Source organism: Vombatus ursinus, unplaced genomic scaffold, assembly GCF_900497805.2.
Source record: "Vombatus ursinus unplaced genomic scaffold, bare-nosed wombat genome assembly UNPS02000749.1, whole genome shotgun sequence".
Taxonomy (NCBI): domain Eukaryota; kingdom Metazoa; phylum Chordata; class Mammalia; order Diprotodontia; family Vombatidae; genus Vombatus; species Vombatus ursinus.
The window spans coordinates 21532365-21552256 of record NW_020940527.1 but is presented as its reverse complement, the minus strand read 5'-3'; the positions used below and the strand labels follow the sequence as shown (position 1 = coordinate 21552256).

The window sequence follows — 19892 nt, the reverse complement described above, 5'->3', positions numbered from 1 at the left end:
AGATAGATAGATAGATAGATAGATAGATAGATAGATAGATAGATAGACAGATAGATAGAGGGCACAGGGTGAGTTGAAGATGAAGGGGTCATGTCTGGAGAATAAAATTAAGGGGTGAGAGAGGATTATACTAGAAGAAGGAGAAAGGGAGAGGTAGAACAGGGAAAACCATTTCACAAAAAAAACAAAAAACTAAAAACAGAAAAGAAAAGGCTCTTACAATGGAGGGGAAACAGGGAAGGTGAGAGGGAATGAGTGAATCTTATTCTCGTAGGATTTGACTTAAGGAGGGAATAACATACACACTCAATTGGATATGGAAATCTGTCTTACCCTACAGGAAAATAAGGGGAGAAGGGGACAAGAGAGCAGGGGAATGATAGAGGGCAGATTGGGAAAGGGGGTAATCAGAAGCAAATGCTTCTGAGGAGGGACAGGGTCAAAAGAAAGAATAGAATAAATGGGAGGGTGGGATAGGATTAAGGGAAATAGAGTTAGTTTTTCACAGCATATCTACTATGGAAGTGTTTTGCATGATTGCATATGTATAACCTATATTGAGTTGCTTGCCTTTTCAATGAGGGTGGGTGGGGAGGGAGGAAGGGAGAAAATTTGGAACCCAAAGTTTTACAAACACATGTTTAAAAAAATGTTTTCACATGCAACTGGGAAATAAGAAATACAGGAAATGGGGTACAAAAAATCTATCCTGCCCTACAGAAGAATAGAAGGGGAAGTGGTTAAGAGAAGCAAGGAGAGATAGAAGGGAAGGCAGACTTGGGGAAGGGGTATTCAGAATGCATGCCATCTTGGGGTGGGAGGAGGGGCGAGATGGGGTGAAAACTTGGAACTCAAAATCTTGTGGAAGTAAATGTTGAAAACTAAAAATAAATAAATTTATTAATTAAAAAAAAGTACAGCAGTGATTGGCACAGGAGTTCTTAAATGGGGGAGTCATGAAATTTTATTTCATATTTTAATAACCATTTCAATATCATTGACTTCTTTTGTAATCCTATGTATTTTATTTTATATATTTAAAAATGTTATCCTTAGAAGGGAGTCTCTTGGCTTCACCAAACAGCCAAAGAGGTCTATGACACAATAAAAGTTAGGAACCTAGAACCTCTGAATGAGGAGTAAGTTATGTACAAGTCCAATCCAGGAAGATGGGAAAAGGAGAAAGAAAAAAAATCTTAAGAAATTATGGGATTGAGGAGATGGAAGTCAAGGAAAGGAAGGAGGAAAAAGGGAGAGTCAGTGCAGGAAGCTGTCCAAAAACCTGGGGGAGGGGAGGCGCAGAGTCAGCTCAGAAAGTTTTCCATGCAGCTGGAACAAATATCTTCTTACATTAACGCATTCGCTTCCAAACTTGTTTCTTAGCATAAGCCATGCCACCAAACTCGTTACAAGAATACAAGCAGAACTGAAATTGTACTTTCTTAATCTTTTTTTTTTTTTAAATCAATCAATCATCAGTAAACATTTATTAAGTGCCTACTCTGTGCCAGGCACTCTGCTAAGCACTGGGGATACAAAAAGAGGCAAAAGACTCTCAACAAATAAATTCAAAGCAAGCTATATACAGAATAAATAGGGAATAATTAACAGAGGGAAGGCACTAGAATTAGGAGCAATACATGTCATACTGCGACACCCTAAAGGCCATCATATTGTATGTAGGTACAGTGCAATTCAGGGCTAGGCAGGGCTGCCGCACACGCCACGCCAAACATGAGAACTTTGGAGAGGTCTTTATCTTCATGTAGTCTTGGACACCTAGCTTGGCTAGGGAATCTCTTAAACCCTTGAAGCTCTTTCTTTGCCCAGCTGAGGAACGATGTTTCTTATTTTAAGGATCAAGAAAGAACCCGCTCTCTGAGAACAGAATGCAGAGGGTGGGGAATGGAGAAGGGGGTAATTTTCTGGTATGTGAAACAGCCCAGAGCTTGCTGAGTCAGGCCACACACGCCTTGCTGACAGTGAGTGGCCAACCACCTAATCAGTCACATCTGGTGTTTCTGCCTTTCACTGATGTTGGGTGAAAGAAACCCAACCAGGACAAACCAAGTCGCATAAAACCCACATACTTCAAGTCATGTAAAAGCTACTAACTGCTCTACTTTCTGGTGCCCATGAGGCTCACTGCTCTCATCTCTCCTTCTTCTACGCGATGCCCCCAAATAAGATTCAAATTAAAAAAAAGTAACAAGCAGACTGCCTCCATGCTCCCACTTATGCTCTCAACTCTGCTTTTAATGCAGCCTGTCGTCATTAAGAATACTATTAGCAATCCCTGTGAAAAGAAAATCAATTCATCACTGTCTCAAAATGTTCTTCTTCATAAAGAGCAACCATTAAGTTATCATGAAATGTTCATGGATATGTCAAAAGAAAGATGATAAATGAAGACTTTACCGTGGAATCACTGATGGCAACAGCAGAGATGCTTGCCCGGTGGGCGGGGAGTTGGGTCACATACATCAGGTGGTCCAAATCCCATAAGATGCAAGTCTGGTCACAGGAGCCACTCACAAGGAGGCTGTAGGTCACTGAAGCCGCCAAACAGGTGACAGACTGTGTGTGTCCATACAGTGCCTGGAGGAGACAAACCCAAGAAGTTGGGAGAAGAGTCCATCTGCCGTGACCCTCAATAAAGTTGCCCAGACAGATAAGGAAGAATGTTTCCCACTTCTTGGGACCATTACACTCAACTCAATCTCCTTGATGTAAACAAAGAAAAAAAATCTCGTTTTGTCTTGGTCCAAAAGAAAGGGCAAAGAAAGGGATAGAATTACCAGGAATACATCTGAATGAAGGAAGAGATAGTAGAGGAAAGGCTTTTGTTAATTCTTATTAATTGTCTACTCTATATTCCAGACTCTGGGGAATATAAAGGGAAAAATGAATAATCCCCACCCTCAAAGAGCTTATATTATACTGGAAAAGCCATTTTAGCTGGGAAGATAAACCTAGGGAGGAAACTTTAAAGAACGGGATTTCTGAAAAACGTTAATTTGTGTTAAATATTTGTAAAAGTTTGGTGCCCTTCTGGTGCATTTACTGGTCTGCTGTGAAGACAAGAGAAAACATTTTGTCTTCCTCTACACTTTGGGTAGAAGGTGAGGAATATTGCCCAAGATTTCTTAACTTAACCTCTGGCTGACTCACTCCCTGGAAAACTGGATGGAATAAGAATCAGAGGTTTATGTGAATGAAAGGAGTCAGGGCAGCAAGGAGGGACATTATCTGCATGTTTAGCCTCCATCTACTTCTAGGAGTACATACAACAAGGGAGAACAGTTGTTCTTCTTTAGGGCAACTCTGTGCAAAACGCTAACAGGACCATCACGCTCACTTAACATATGAGAAACAGGAGATCTAGAGGGAATAAGTAGTGTATTCCAATATTGTCAGGCTGGTTGAATATGTGTGTCTTCTAAAAGATCCTTAACTAACACAAATCCTCTTCAAACACACACACACACACACACACACACACACACACACACACACACAGAGGAAAAGACTGTGAATTTCTTACAGGTGTATGGTCTGATTTCCATCAGCCCTGTTCCTGGATGGTCCTGAATCCTACTGTTGAATTTATTTTAAGCTTTTAGCATGCAAGTCATTCTTTTTACCATAGCTGAATTTTGGGGGGTTGCCCTGTTTCTTGGGAGCAGAACTGGCCTGCCTAAGTTAGTTATATTTGCATAAAATCATAAGAGTATCTCCAGTTTTGGCCTTGATGAACTTTAGCCAAGTATCCAATGTCATGCTGGTGTCTTCCCTGGGTAGATCGTATGGTTTTGGATGGGCAGTGACATACAGGATATTGCTGTTTACCTGCGTTGTTATGACAGTAGTATTTAAACACTAACATCATCACCAGGGCTGCCCCACTTGCCCTGGCCTGAATCTGACCTTTACCTTTTCAGACTTTGTGACTTCACCAAAACATTCTCTCTGGAATCAAATGTAGCTGAAGTATGATCCTGAAGCAACAGATGTTTGGTTCAATTTAGAGAAACCTACCTTGACCTTCACTCTAAGATATAAATCACTTTCTATATCAAAGGTTCTTGAGGTCTGTGAACTTGGTTTTGTTTTTTTTTAATTGACAAAAGTATTTCAATATTTTGTTTCCTTCATAATTCTATGTATTTTATTTTATTCATTTAAAAATAATATTATGCAAATGAGTCCTTGATATACAAAAGATTAAGAACTCCTGCTCTTTAGAATGCTACACTTGAAATATAACTACATTTGGACTCAAGCCATGGGTTCAAATTCCAGCATTTCTACTTACTACCTGGGTCATCTATAAAATGAAGGTCATAGGCTAGATGATCTCATATAGATGGTCCCTTCCAGCTTTATGATCCCATGGGAAAAAAAATAAGGCTTAACACAATTTTCCAGTGTTTTCCTTTAGAACCTACTCTTAATGGTTATAGTAATTAGGAGACATGCCATTAATTAAAAGTTGTTCTGGGGATTCTGAACTGACCTAAACTGAGAATACTGGCAAATAACTGGGAACAGCTGGTAGATCCAGGAAAGGGAGGCACAAATAAATTTAGAAAAACAGAAACTGCCCATCTGTAATTAGGGGGAAAAACTCAACGACCTCATAACAAAATCTTTGGTATGTTCTTTCCAAAATGAACCGTCTGGTCATTAAATTCACACCAAGACAAAGATGGCAACTTTCACTCCATGGTTCCATGGGTTGGCGAGGGACAAAAGGAGCAGGGGATATTTAATTCAATGCTATCCAAGCATAGAAAACCTGGGCCCTAGTAACTGAAACACATGACTTGTAGAAGAGGAATCCAATCTATGGGTATATCATCTCTGTAAGGAAGTTTTGCAATGAATTGTGAGCAGGTACTCTTCAGAAAGGAAGGGGTAAGTGATTCTTTGTATGAACTCATAGGGCACTAAATAAGGCCCAATGGAGAGAAGTTGGCTCCATCTTCGTCTCAGAAAGAGAAACTTACGAGGCATGTTCTCCATCTCCTTGACTTGCCAAGAGACATGAACAGAGAAGCAGTGCTTTAAATAGGGGCATAGATGATTTTCCCTTTCTAAACAATGAATAATGCTCACTTCTATCCTTATACATTGCCATTCAAACTCCCAAAGGTGACTTCAGCCAGCTATGAGAATGGCTAGTGGTCACTAAGAGAAATAGGACTATGAAAGTCTTTATGGGTAAGTAATAAAATGTCTTTTATTTTGCTCAGAAAATAGTGCTATTTAGTATACTTCCATACCGTTTTCTTCTCTTTCTGAGCAAAGGAGAGAATGTTTAATACCATTTTTATGTAATCAATACTGGTGCTTTTAAGTGGCCTCTTCAATACTAAACAAAATGGTGAACACAGCAAGAAAATCATTCTACCTTTCCACTGAAGTACATAACTTAGAGGGTCACTGTGATCTGATAAGTAGAACTGACTTGATCCTTGAAGACAGCCATAAATGGGTATCTCATCTCAACCTGTATACAATATGTCAGATGTATCTTAGTGAAATCAAGTGCTTCTGGGAGGCAATGAACATGGCTGCTTCTCTTAGACAGGGAAAAAAAAATAACAACATCGAAAACAACAACCCATCAACATGAGTCAATTGAAAGGAACAAGGAAGTTTTGGGGAATATTCTTATTCACTTATAAGTTAGGGAGCATTGAGAGCACACATTTTCTTTTCTTTCTTGGTTTTTTTTTTGTTTTTTTTTTTTTAGGCAATTGCAGTTAAGTGACTTGCCCAGGATCACGCAGCTACTAAGAGAGTACACATTTCCTAATGCGGCTTTCCAAAGCTTCCTTTTAGTATTTGGGCAATGCCAACTTTGCTGTTCATTTTGCAGTCTATCACATGTCATCATGTTACTTTTAATGGACCAAGCACAATATAAGATGAGTGTCTAGGAGAGAGGAACATGGCCTAACAAAGCATTAATAAGCCAAACTTCTTTTATGGAAACCAAATCTGCCATAAAATTTCATGTTTCATGGTTTGGGAAAGTTGATTCAATGGATTTCTCCATGATTTAACATTTCTTATATACATCATATAAGGAACTAGGGATGTTTTACTTAAAGAAGAGAAGTTATTCAGGGCCATACTAGCTATTTTCAAACATTTGTGAGGCTGTTACTTGGAAAACGCATTAGATTTATCTTGGATGGGGAGAACCAGAGGAGGAATACTAGGGACAATGAATATAAGTTATGCGAGGCAGAATTCAATCCAATATAAAGAAGCTTCCTGGTGTTATCTGAAAATGGATTGAGCCACACAAGAGGTGAGTTTGTCTTTTTTTGAGGTATCCAAACAGAGGTTAGACAACTATAGATTGTTGTTGGGGAAATTTTTGCATTAGACAAAAAGTTTCCATTAGACAATCTTCAAGGACTCTTCCAACTCTAAAATTATAGATAGCTTTATTCTCTGTAGCCTATGAGAGAATAAAGGTAAATACACTGAATTACCATATGTTTTCACTGATGTGCCTGAGGATTAGAAAAAAATTTTCTCAACACAAAAGCATCTCTGACCCAAGCATGAACTCCTGGCTCTCTGAGAGCCATTCTTCATTAGTTGTCACTGATATATCCTCTTTTTATATGCAGTTGTTAAAAAAAAGTCTCCATGTTTTTTTCCCATTTATTCTCCAGTGACCTACCATAAATATAAGGAGATACAGCCTCTTATAAAGCCACAAACATGGTTTTAAGGCCTTTCCTTCAGGTTAGCATAGGAGTTAACACTTGTGGTTTGGCTGAAAGAAGGGGCCAATGTTAGGCTTCTATTTCCTCAGACTTGAAAAATGAAACTCCAAAATTTCAGTCACTTTAACCTAAGGCTGTGATAAGTTGACCTCATTTTTCCCATGTGACATTTCTCAGTCTACTTGAGGAGCAAAGGGTTGATACCAGGCAAGGACTCAAAGAATTTGTCAGTATCCCTGGCCACCCCCCCCCCCACACCCAGGGCTGCTACTTTCCTTCCATCATGGCAGGGTGGTCTAGGGGTGCCACCAGATCAGGTACCTGTTTCAAGTGTAGCCCTTTTGCTTTGTCTTTGAACAGGGAAAGCTCCCAGACGCAAACCACAGCACTGTCTCCTGAGGTTACGACCAGGGTAGGTGAGGGGCACACGGCACAGAGACACTTCCCCCAATCTGCTGTGCTTTCAAATGTTGTCAGGCTCTGTTATAAACAAACACATGTCGAGTTCATAAACCAATACTGAACACCTACTATGGGTAGCACAAAGAGGTCTCAAGGATTGAAGGACCTAATGCAAAGTGGTGGAGGACAGTTCCCAACATAACGGGTGGAGACTACTGAGTGCAGCAGAAAGAACACTGGAAATGAAATCAGGAGAGCCCGAGTTCAAATTCTATCTCTGACGCTCATGGGATCATAGGCAATCATCTCTCTTAGACTCAGTTTCTTTGTTTGTCGAATAGACATAATAATAATTACAAGAGCTATATCACAAAGTCATTTTGAGGATGGTATGATATATGGGGATATAATATTTTTCATACAGAGAAGTGCTAATGCATATCAACATATTACTATCATCATCATCATCATTTTCTTTCTCCCCTTCCTCCTCATCCTCATAGGGCTTACAATATAGATGTAAAAGAAAAGAGTGTACACACATATAACAGATATACAAAAATGTGAATTATTTTACATACATTAAACAGCAAATATTAAGATAAACGGATTGCTTTTTGTCTCCTTTTTCTTCTCCTATTGTTTCAGAATCTCTCTTTTTCTTTCCCCTCTGTTTATGCTTTAGTTCTTACGGTGGCCCTATATAATCCCTGTTGATAATAACAGCAATAATAAACAACAATATTTATGTAGCACTTAATAAGAGCCAGGCACTGTGCTAAGTGCTTTACTAATATTATCTCATTTGTTTTTCACAACAATCCTGGGAGGCAGGTGCTATTATTATCTCCATTTTACAGATGAGGAAACTGAGACAAACAGAGATGCAATAACTTGTCCAGGGCCACACAGCTAATAAGAGTCTGAGGCTGGATTTGAATTCAGGTCTTCCTGACTCCAGGTCCAGCGCTCTGTCCACTGTGCCATGTAGCTGCTTATGGCACTCAGAACTAACACATAGATTGAGATATTTTAAAATGTCACTGCTAATCTTCAGATCTCGATTTCAAGGTCCTAGTTTAGTGCTAGCCAGAGCAGTGTATAGAGAAGTAGACTGGAGTCTGAATCCTACCTCACACACTTACAAGCTATGTGACCCTGGGCAAGTCACTCAACCTCTGTCTGACTGAGTTTCTTCATCTGTAAAATGGGACTAGCAGTGGCATCTATCTCCTAGGCTAATTGTGGGGATAAAATGAGATAATATTTGTAAAGTGCTTTGTAAACCTTAAAGCTGTCTATTAATGCAGCTATAACAGTACACTTAGGCGGATTGGCCCTGGATGAACGTCTAGGCTCAAAAAGCTGACATTAATGGTTAGATGGCAACTTGAAAAGGACTACTGTGGAGCTCCTCAGCGATCTGTGCTTAGCCCTCTGTGGTTTAATATATTTGTCCATGACTTGGGCAAATGCACCAATGGGATTTTCATCAAATTTATAGTTCATCTGAAGATAGGCAGGATAGCAAAAAACGTGAATGACAGTCAGGATCCAAAAACTCTTGACAGGCTAGAACAATAGACTAAATCAAATAAGATGGAATTTAATGAGAATAAATGTAAAGTCTCATATTTAAGAATCAAGTATAAAAATACTGCATTGAGAAGGTATGGCTAGACAGATACTCATTTGAAAACAATCTAGGCCTTTTAGCAGATTGTAGGCTTGAGAAATGTTGACCAGGCAACCAGAAGAGCGAATGGAATCTCAGGCTACATTGAGAGGCCTAGTGTCTAGGAATGTGTATGTCATAGGTCTACAGGACTAACTAACTCCCTCATCCATCAACGTTCTGGATACTGTGTTTAGTTCTGGGTGCCACATTTTAGGAAAGGTATTGATTAGCTGGAAAGTGGCAAGAAGACAGCCACCAGCATGGTGAAGATCCTTGATTTCATGTTCCGTATAGACTGGTGGGGAAATTTTAGCCTTGAGGAAAGAAGACTTTGAGGGAGAATACTAACTATCGCAAATATTTGAAGGGCAGACACATAGAGGAGGGAGCATCTTCTATAAAACTAAGGAGATTTAAGTATTTTACAGATGAGGAAACTGAGGCCTAGAGAGGTGAAATAACTTGTCACATAGGTAGAATGCTTCAGAGGCAGGATTCAAACCCAGGTTTCTGCCTCCAGGGCTGCTATATTTCACTGTTATGTGTTTGTTTCAGGCATTGCCACAGAAGTCATTGTTAATATAATAACCATAACCCCAGTGTTAATATAATCTCTACTTCTGATATTTATCTGGAACATCAATTAAGGCATTTCAGTGATGTGTGCTACCCAATCACTTTAGGTACACATCAACGAATCCTCAAAGGATAATAGGAGTGATTCAAAGATATTTGTAACTGAAGACAATGGCACAGATCAGAAAAATGTCCCAATTAATACCTGTACGTAATGATCATTTATGTTCTTTTAGCTTCTACACATCAACCAAGAATATTTTGGTTTGATTTGGCCAGATATTACTACTATGATGACTATCATTACTAAAAACTAATATTTATATAATATTAAAATTTGCAAAATATTTTATAGATATTACCTTGTTTGATCCTCAAAACAACTCTATGAAGTAAGGGTTACTATTATATCCATTTTACAGAAAAAGAAACTGAGGCTGGTAGGGATGTGAGGCAAGATTCAAACTCAGGTCTTCTTGATTCCCAACCCAACATTTTAACCTCTATGCTATCTATGACTGAGAGGCTATGCTCACCTCACATGGCTATAGCTAGAATTATGGTATAAAGAAGGAAAGAATTTTTTAGGGGCTTGGGATCAAACCCTAAAGTATACCCATCAGTTAAATTTATTCCCCGTCTCCACCATTCCTTAGGGAATAGCTATTAGTCTCTTTTAAGTCTTCTTTGTACATAAATAAAATGTAGAATAATTATGATAATGTGATGTCTGGGAGATAAGGATTTAGGTCTTCACAGATGTAGAAATATACAAACCAGGATCCCAGTGTGCTCCTTCCAGCAGAGGGACCCTGAACATGAGACTGGTGCCTGACTAGAAGGGTCCTATATAGCATGCATACTGGTGCCCAACTATTGGGCATACACATCTCACAAGATGTCATGAAGACCTAAACTCAGGCCATGGTGCTCACAAGAGGAAAAGCTGCAAATACTTGTGTTCTGATCTGAATTTACAAAGTTTACTAAGATGAAATTACTTACAGCAGCCAAAAGATACCATATCCTCTTGAGGACTATCCCTAGAGAGCTTGATTCTTTCTAAACCAGTCTCTGTGGGTAATGGATATTGCCCATAACGATGGACAACTTATGTCCTCTCCTTACCCTCCCTTCCTTATTCTATTCTTCAGATTCACTATTAACTACTTAGCATGCTTTTTTACAGCCAAGAGTACAGAGGGGAAGGACCGTTAAGTTAACAGATCGAGAGTTGGGAGGAAGCTCAGAAATCTTCTAATCTAACCACCTCATTTTACAGATGTGAAAATTGAGGCCCAGGGAAATAAATAACTTTCTCAAGGTCACATAGGTAGTAGCATCTGAAGTGGGATTTGAACCACATTCTCTGACTCCAGAGCCAGGCGTCTTTCCATTGCACCACCTTGGAGGCAAAGTCTGACTTTGCACCTTCCATACATACTCTTCTTTCAGAGATAGCCTAGTTAGGAGAGGAGGTAGTGGTAGTGGGAGTGGTGGTGAGGAAAGAAACACTTATTAAGCACCTACTGTGTTCCAGACACTGTGCTGAGTACTTTCAAATATTATTTTATTTTATCTTCACAATAATCCCAGGAGGTCGGTGGTAGGATTATCCCCATTTAAGTAGGGTATCCAGGGCAATCACCTTATCATTTTCTACCCAGCTGCTCTCCTGGATTTCATGATCTCCAGAAACTCGTAATTCTCCAAAATGACATCATCCCTGAGACTCACACCTTCTTGGGACCCCTGCCCCTGGGGCTCCTCCTTCTCTCTGACTACCTCCTACCAGATATTCCATGACCTGAGGAGGTAACCCAGGGCATTCACTTTATCATTTCCCACTCTAGCTGCAGGATTCATCACACTTCTGCAAACATTATCAACTTTTTTTTTTTTTAACATGCTACCTCATTAGATTATGAACTCCTTCAGGAGAGGGACTGTCTTTTGCTTTTCTTTGTACTCCCAATGCTTAGACCAATATCTGGCACATAGTAGGAACTTAATAAATGCTTATTGACTATTGACTGACTATCCCAATTTTACAGTTAAGCAGATTGAGGCAGACAGGTTAAGTGACTTGACCAGGGTCGCACAGCTAGTAAGTGTCTAAGGTTGGATTTGAACTCTGATCTTCCTGATTCCATTGTGCCACCAGCTGCTTCATGCGATGGAAAGAGGACTGGATTCAAAAGTCAAGAAACCTGGATTTAAATCCTTGGCCCTAATACTTGCTAGCTTTGTGTCTGTGGAAGAGTCACCAACTCTCTGAGCCTATGTTATAAAATAGAGATAATAATAAAATATCCTCACAGGTAATTGGAAAGAAAATGTTTTGAAAATAGTGTTATATAAACATGATGTGTCTGAGGCATTGAATATAGTGGATGGTATAATGGACTTGGAATCAGGGAGACCTGGGGTCAAATTCTGCTTCAGACATTCAGCGGCTGTATGACCATGGGCAAGTCATTTAATTTCTCTGAGTCTCACTTTTCTCATCTGCAAAATGGGTATAATAATACCTGAAGCACCTACCTCACAGCTTGTTGTAAGGATCAAAGCAGGTAATTTATGCAAATCACTTTGCAAATTTTAAAGTATTTCATAAATATAATTTATTATTTTCACCATCACCATCATCATCCCTTTCCTTATATTACTTAGCGATTATCCTCCTTGACATGAAACTTTCCTAGTGCTTCCCAACTTCCAAGGACTCCATGTCCTCCAGAGTCTGCTCTCTGGTCCAGTAGCTCATCATATCTTAAGAAGTTTCTGGTACTCCCTACACTAACATTTGTTTTCTATCTTACCTCCCTAGAACCAGTATATTTCTGTCTCCTAAAAATGATCATTAACTTATCTGCTTACTCCATAAAAATGGGTCTTCCAAGGTAATTTATGTACATTTTAATTAGAGATAAACCACCCAAAATTATTTTTTTCTAACCCACTGATGAACCAAATGGTGAAATTATCAGACCTGTTATTTGTAAGGAAGTGGGTCAGATGTTGTGGCACATTGTTTGGTAAATATTTTGGGACAGTTTAGGCTTTATGGTATCTGATAAGTTGGTTGTCACCTATTCTGCCTATGCATAGAACTAGTCTTCACCACAAGGTCTTTGGGTTTCCATAGATCTTTAGAATGATTCTGAGTGAACCCTAAGACGTGATAAGTTCAGCATGTCAGCTGAAACTACTGTGATCACAACATTAAGTGATGCTTCAGAATAATGGTTCTCTTGGTATATAACCAAAGACTAGACTATAGAAATCAGTTAACTAATGCAAATTCATGAGGAGAGATTCAGTCCAAATATATATTATATCTCATGCTCATAAGCTGAGGTCCAGCTCCCTACTAAACACCTGAGATAACTGGATAGCTAATTATTATTTCCAGCTTGTCTTGGGGATCACTGTCAATGGCATCTCCCATGATGGGATTTCCAGGCCAAATGAAGCTAACACCCAATGGTACTGAATCCTAAAGCCAAAGTTCAGGTCAGCTTCCTCCAGGCTACCCCCTATTCCATATTGTTCTTCCTAGAAACCTTTATCTGCTGACAATGAGGTACTTTTCGACATAATGAGTGACCCCACTCAAGCAGTATGGACTAAAAAAAAGAAAAACCTTCACAGCTTTCATCTTCTCCCTCCACTCCATTCTGCTGTAGGTAGTAAACAGTCTAATCATCTGATCAAACTACCAAAACATATCTTTTAAGATTCCATTCCAGAAAATGAAACCTCTTCATAACTGGGAACATGAATTATTGACACTATATGAATCTTAGCCTCCATATTTACAGTAAGGCACTATCTTCATCTATGCAAATAAGAATGTATTTATATCATGCCAAGTCTTATGTCAAAAGAGCAGGTTGGGAGGCCTCTTAAAACTTGGATTTCAGAGAAAAAAAAACTTGGGTTTCAGGACTTTGGGGTTGTGTCATAGGTGGGCTCTGTACAATATAGACAACATCAACTACATAACCTCACCAGTCTATTTCTGCCTCAAATGGAGAGTACAGCTTTTTAAATCATCTCTTCTTACTTACCTTGTCAGATCCATAATTTCCCAGGCAACAGGTAAAGTCGTCAAATCCCCAACTGAAAGTCTTGCTCCAGAGATGTGGAATCAGCACTTTGTTTTTCTCCACAGCTAAAACGCATTTCTCAGTAGGAACGATATGTCCAATGGCTCCTTTGGGAGACTCTGATCCCAGGGGGAAAATGTACATATCTACCTCACAGTTAGTAGGCTGGCATTTAGCTTGTGAAACACAATGTAATCAATCAAACATTAGAAGGAACATAAAGTTAGATCTGGAGGAGAACTGAGGGGGTGATATAATTCAACACCTTCTTTTACAAATGGGGAAATGGAGGCCTGGAATGGAAAGGTGACTTCCCCAAGGCTGCGTAGGTAGTAAGTGATTTTTTCATCCAGATTTTCTGACTCTAAATCTAATTATCTTTTTGCTATTTCTCATTGTCTCTGATCCTGTAATAACTTAGATTATATCCAATGTACATTTAAAATTACCATGAAAAGAAGTAGTGTTCAAAAAGAATGTTTCTCTTGGTAACTACTGACACTCTAAACTATGAAAATAAAAAAAAATAGATTCTTTCTTCTCCAGTGTTTAAGCTACTCCCTTATAGAAAGTTCCATTCACAGTTCAGCTAATTTGTTTTGAGTTCAGTGATCATCCAAAGGTTATATGTCTTATTCAAGGTCAAAGAGGCTCTAAGTAGCAGTACTGGTATTCCAACCCAGTTTAGGAGCTTACTTAAGCACATTTGCCCTTTCAAGACAAGATAGGACCATTTATGGCACCATCCGCCAAAGAAAAAATATTGCATACTGATGTAGGGTCTTTCTCTAGCCGAAAGCACTTAAGCGATCAGCGTTCTGTGAGCTGTTTGTCTCCCAAGTACATCAGGTAGCATCAGAAAGAAGAAAAAAATTCTAGGATAAATTAACATAGCACCATATGCTATAATTCCTGCCAACAAAGTGGGCTACAATTCAATTACTATAGTCATTAGGGATGGCTACAGCTTTGCTGGTGGCTATTTTGGGAGACCACTGGCAAGAAGACAACCTCCATAGGATGCTTTGTTAGAGATAACTACTATATATCAAGTTGGAGTTGAGAGATAGAAGGGGAATTGTTATTATCATTACCTTAGGGATCCATCCTTGTTTTCATCAGGATGGGTATTTCTTTAATTGATGCAAAGCACTACCTATCCACGCCATAAAATATAGTCTTTCAGAGTTACTATGTCTGAGGAGTCATTATCACCTGGAGGTCATTATTTTGGTGACAAGCCTTTCCAAATTTAATTAAGTTGGTTCTTACCTAATAGACTTACAGTGCATTCCTGGGCCATTTTCATTTTTTTTAAAGAGTCTTCTGGACCAGAATCTAGTCTTTATATAGTTTTTACCACCATGCAGAAGCAATGGACAAAATCCTACACAAATGATCTAAGGAAATGACACTGTGAGGACTTACATGGGGCTGCTGCTGCTCCCAAAATGGAGTCAGTAAACTTGGCCAGCCCTCCAGTGCTCCAACACAAATCCCCCACCATGCTGCAGCTTTCAGCAGCCACTAGTGTTTGTTCTGTGGCATAAGTAACCACCCTGCTTTGTCATGTAGACAATGCCGAAGGGTATAAATGTCTGCTAGAGAGGGCCACAACAATGGGTGGTGGAAATCTAGCTTGTTAGACCTGTGGATTTTCCTGTCTGTTTTAATCTATTAACAAAACACTTTTTGAAGGGGTATATAGATGTGTGTGTGTGTGTGTGTGTGTGTGTTGTACTTGAGTGCCTATGTGTGGACATGCATATGCATGTCTGTAGGAGATGACAAACAATGCAAATTGCTTCCAGTAGTCCAGAATGGACTCAGAGTGGGGATTTGGGATGCTGCCAGGGCATGGGCTTTTCCCAAGATTCCCATTAAGATAGAAGAAATATAACATCATAGAGGTTCAATACTTGAATTCTTGGTACATTCCCAAGGGCTTGAATTCAGAAGCCTGCCAGCTAATGCAAATTCATGGGTCTGGACTCCGTCCAATGACATATTACACCTTAGGTAGGCTTGGAAATAGAGGTCCAGCTCCCCACAGCAAGACGTTTAAGGAGAAATAGCCTGTAAAAACAAAAACAGAAAGAAACAAAAAACCCCCAAAGAATACCTTTGACTGTAACAAGAGAGGGCTTCAGATTCTGCAGTGTACAGAAAAATGGTGGTGGGCAGCCAGTTGGACCAGTGGAAAGAGATATTTCTTTTCCTGATGGTTTTCCCTGGGCAGTCCTGGCTGGGTGTGGTTTGGTAAAGAGCTAGAATGTAAAACAAACAAACAAAGAAACAAAATTCATAAAAAGATAATTAAAAAAAGAGAAATAGAAATTAGTTTCAGAATAATAAATGCATAATTGTGTGTATGTATGTGTGTGTGTGTGTGTGTGTGTGTGTGCGTGTGTGTATGTTTGGTTTCCCATGATCCTGGGATGGAAATTATTATGGTATATCAAAGAAAAAAGAATTAGGGGTGGGAACAAGTTTCAATTTAATTTCCTCTTCGACAAATTGGAGATAGTAGAATGATGGCTTATGGTAGATAGTAGGTGATATGAACATAGTTTTTTTTCCCCCACATAATTGGTATTTAATCCTCTTTTTTGGTGGAATGGACTTGAAGGCAGATGCAGCTTTCCTATGAGATGCAGACCTATCTGGGATCTGACAAGCACATAGTAGGTATTTAATATTTGCTGAATTGAATTGAAAAGTAGAAAAGGCCTATACCTCTCCTTAGAAATGTATATTTAAAGAAATCCTGGTATCCCTGGAAGCTTATGCAATGGTGGTCTCAAATAACAGAATCTAAGAGTTGTAAGGAATATTAGAGGTCATCTATTTCAATTTTACTTAATATAGGAATCCAGTCTGCAATGTCTTTGATAAGCGGTCGTTCTGCCTCTGCTTGGATACTTCCAGTGATAAGGAGCTCACTATCGAATGAAACAGCTCATTCCATTTTTAAATAGCTCTAATAGTTAGGAAGTAGTTCTTTACATAAAATTAACCATCTACCTCACTTTAATTTCTGCCACAGATCCTAGTTCTTCTATTTCCAGTCAAACAGAACAAACCTATATTGGATGCAAGAGGAGGAACAGAGACCTTACTTGGGAATAGAAGGGACAAGAACAATGCAAGACAAATATTATTCTGTTTACGTCTTCTCAACTAAGAAAAAAATGACGTCCGGTCCTAGAAGGATAGAAGAAAAACAACTAAACAGGAATTCTTTCTTCAATAAACATGAGGAGACAGGAAAAAAGCCTTTCATGAGTTGAAGTTGCCACACCTGGACACCCAAGGTGTTTTAAGAACTGGTAAATGTGATTGATTAGTAAGCCACCATCAGCAGTCTCTGAAAAATCAAGGAGAATGGGAAAAACACAATAGAAAATGACTTGGAAAATGTGGTCCAGATTTTTTAAAAAAAAGAGCTAAGAAGAGAAATTCTTTAAACTACAAGCTGGTAAACATAACTTCATTTCTTGGGGGGAATGAAAGAATTCTGAACATATTATTAAAGGGAAGATTTGTGAGCACTTAGAAAGGGTGAGCAATAGAAGCCAGCATAAGTTCATCAAGAAGAGGTCAACAGGCCATATTTCCGTTTTTTCTTCAAAATATGGGAAGATTTACCATGCTTGTATATCAACAGAATGCTATAGATTTAGCATACATGGATTTTTAGTAAAGAGTTTACCCTTGTGGATAAAATAGGTAGATGTGAGCTTGATATTAGCACAATTAGATAGATTAGATATGTGGAGTGAGTAAGAGTGAGGATTTAAGGATGATCGCAAGGTTTCATGCCTGGGTGACAGGGAAGGTGGCAGTATCTTTGACAGTAATAGAAAATTTTGGAAGCAAGGCAAGTTTTGTAATAAAGGTAATGAGTTCTGCTTTGGACTTGTGAGTTTAAAGTTCCTACAGGAGATGTGGGTCTGCAGCTCAAGAGAGAGACTATGGCTAGATACAGAGTTCGAAGAACTACCTGTGTAGAGAAGATTATTGAATTAATAGGAACTGATGTGATCAATGAGTGAGACAGTACAGAGGAAGAAGAGAAGAGGGCCAATGATAGATTCTTGGAGAGTATTTGCACTTTTCTAGGATTAAAAAGTCAATTTCACAAGTATAGGATGGGTTAGACATGGCTAGTCACCATTTGTGTACAAATTGCATAGGAGGTTTAGTGGATTGCAAGCTCATTCTGAGTCAGCAATAGGATATGGCAGTGGGTAAAACGACGCCAACAATGACAATGTAATCATAGGCCATGCTAATGGAAGACAAATGATGTGGGTCCTTCTGTACTCTGCTCTGGATAGGAAGGATCCTAGGCAGGTTAGGGCAACCAGGATGGTGAGGGGACTTGAAACCAGGACGTATTGGGATTGGCTGAAGGAAATGGGAATATTTCACTTAGGGAAGAGGAATTAAGGCTGTTTTCTTTTCAATCCCAGGTAGAGAGCAGCCCCACAAAAGGAAGAGTTTTTTTGGGAAACAGGGAACTACCTTTCATGAGAAAGCCAAAGACCAGAGAATTTAAGGACCCCTGTGTACACCATAGAAAGGATCCTGCTTTAGGCAGAAATGAACTAGCTCACCTTGGAGGTTCCTTTCAACTTGAAGTCTCTCTGTTCCTATGATTCTTTTTCCCTTTCCAGAATGAGAGTTCTTCAAATGTTTGACAATAGTAATAATGATAAGGCCACCTATGTCTTGTCTTCTCCCAGGGAAACATCCTCAATTAATAAGGTCTTGTTATTTTCCTTATCTATAATGATTTTAAGCCCTATCTCCATTTTGATTCTCTCTGGTTTATCAATCCCCCTCTTAGATGTGGTGCTTAGATTTCTAGAAGTCAAGCAGTTTAATATAACTGCATTGACTGATTGATTGATTTATCTATTTATCATTCATTTATTCATTTTGACAGCTTTATTTATTTTACTTCAGGTCTCCCCAGGTCATGTGAAAAAAAAAGTCTTAGGGGTTTTGGCTGACTGACAACTCAATATAAGTTTAGTACAAGAAAAATCCACAAATTCTGAGAAGAGATTTATTCCATTGGTGGGGTCAACATGTGATCTTGCTTTTCCTGCTTAGAATAAAATATTTTTATTTGCCTCAGTGAGTTCTGTTCTCTTCACCCCACCTCACTGTAGAAGAATTTTATGCAATCTGAGACTATATATAATGTTTTGTTTATTCAAATGAGCCAAAGACCATATTGGGGAAAAGTCATCAATGACCTTTAATTGTCTTCCCATACTCATTTGTCATTGACTTCTGCTGGTCAATTGTCTTCACTGCCAAATTTTGCAGAAAAGGGTGAAGTGGTCTGAAAGTGAGACCACCCAACTTGAACGATTTCATCCTAAGTTCAAACACTGTCTTCTAGAGGAAAGCAGTGCTGGAGGTAAGAAAGGCTCAATCAATATGTTTCCTTCCCAGGGCATCACTCAGCTTTGTCTTCTTTATTTTCCTTTCCCTATCTTGTTCCCAGTTAACAGTTTAAACTACTCACTATCCTCTACCATTGAATTCCTTTTCACTTTGTACTCTCATAATTCTTGCTTTGTGAAACCCCAGCTCCGGGCTGCCTCAATATTCCACCTTTTCACTTCTTATTTATGTGCTAGAAAAAGTCATATATTTATGCTGACTGGATCCATTACAAATTTAATGTTTCTCAACTGGGTCCTCAGTGCAGCAAAGGCAATCCTTTTATTTCTCTTTAATTGCATTTCTATCATATTCCCCACATCAGCTTTTCCAAACTTCTCAAATCTTCCATAACACACATCCTTTCACTCCCTTCAATAGAAGACCTCACCTCATACTTTACTGAGAAAAATGATGTCATTGAACATGAACTTCCTCTTAATTCCTATTCTAAATCTCAACAACCTTTGACATCATCACCTCACTTTTCTTCTTTGCTTTAGTCTCCAGTGAAGAGATAAATCTTCTCCTCCCTAAGACCAATCCTTCTAGTTATGCCCTTGATCCCATCCTATCTCTTTCAGAAGGTTGTCCCCATAGTCATTCTCTCCTTTCTAATTTTCATTCTTTCCCTATCTACTGACTCCTTCTACAAACACCCAAGTTTTCCCATCCTTACAAAAAGCTTTCATTTAACTCTTCAAACTATTGCTGTATGTTATTCTTTTCTTTCACTGTCCAACTTATAGAAATAACAGTCTCCACTCACTGCCTCTGCTTCCTTTTCTCTCACTCCCTTCTCACCTTTGTATTTTGGCTCAACTGAACTGCTCTCTCTCTCTCTCTCTCTCTCTCTCTCTCTCTCTCTCTCTCTCTCTCTCTCTCTCTCTCTCTCCCTCTCTCTCTTTCTCTCTC

General features: G+C 39.0%; 1 protein-coding gene across 3 annotated transcripts in view; it reads right to left on the bottom strand.

The window, feature by feature from the left end:
- WDFY4 (WDFY family member 4) overlaps positions 1-19892 on the bottom strand; it is a 365261-nt gene that overhangs the window by 19873 nt on the left and 325496 nt on the right. The window contains exons 54-57 of one of the 3 annotated variants that reach the window (XM_027859244.1): positions 15640-15784; positions 13479-13693; positions 7071-7229; positions 2419-2598 (exon numbers count right to left, since the gene is read on the bottom strand). In XM_027859244.1, coding sequence (XP_027715045.1) covers positions 2419-2598; positions 7071-7229; positions 13479-13693; positions 15640-15784 — 699 coding nt within the window. The remainder of the gene's footprint in view (positions 1-2418; positions 2599-7070; positions 7230-13478; positions 13694-15639; positions 15785-19892) is intronic. The other 2 variants (XM_027859252.1, XM_027859263.1) reach the window with 2 other exon arrangements.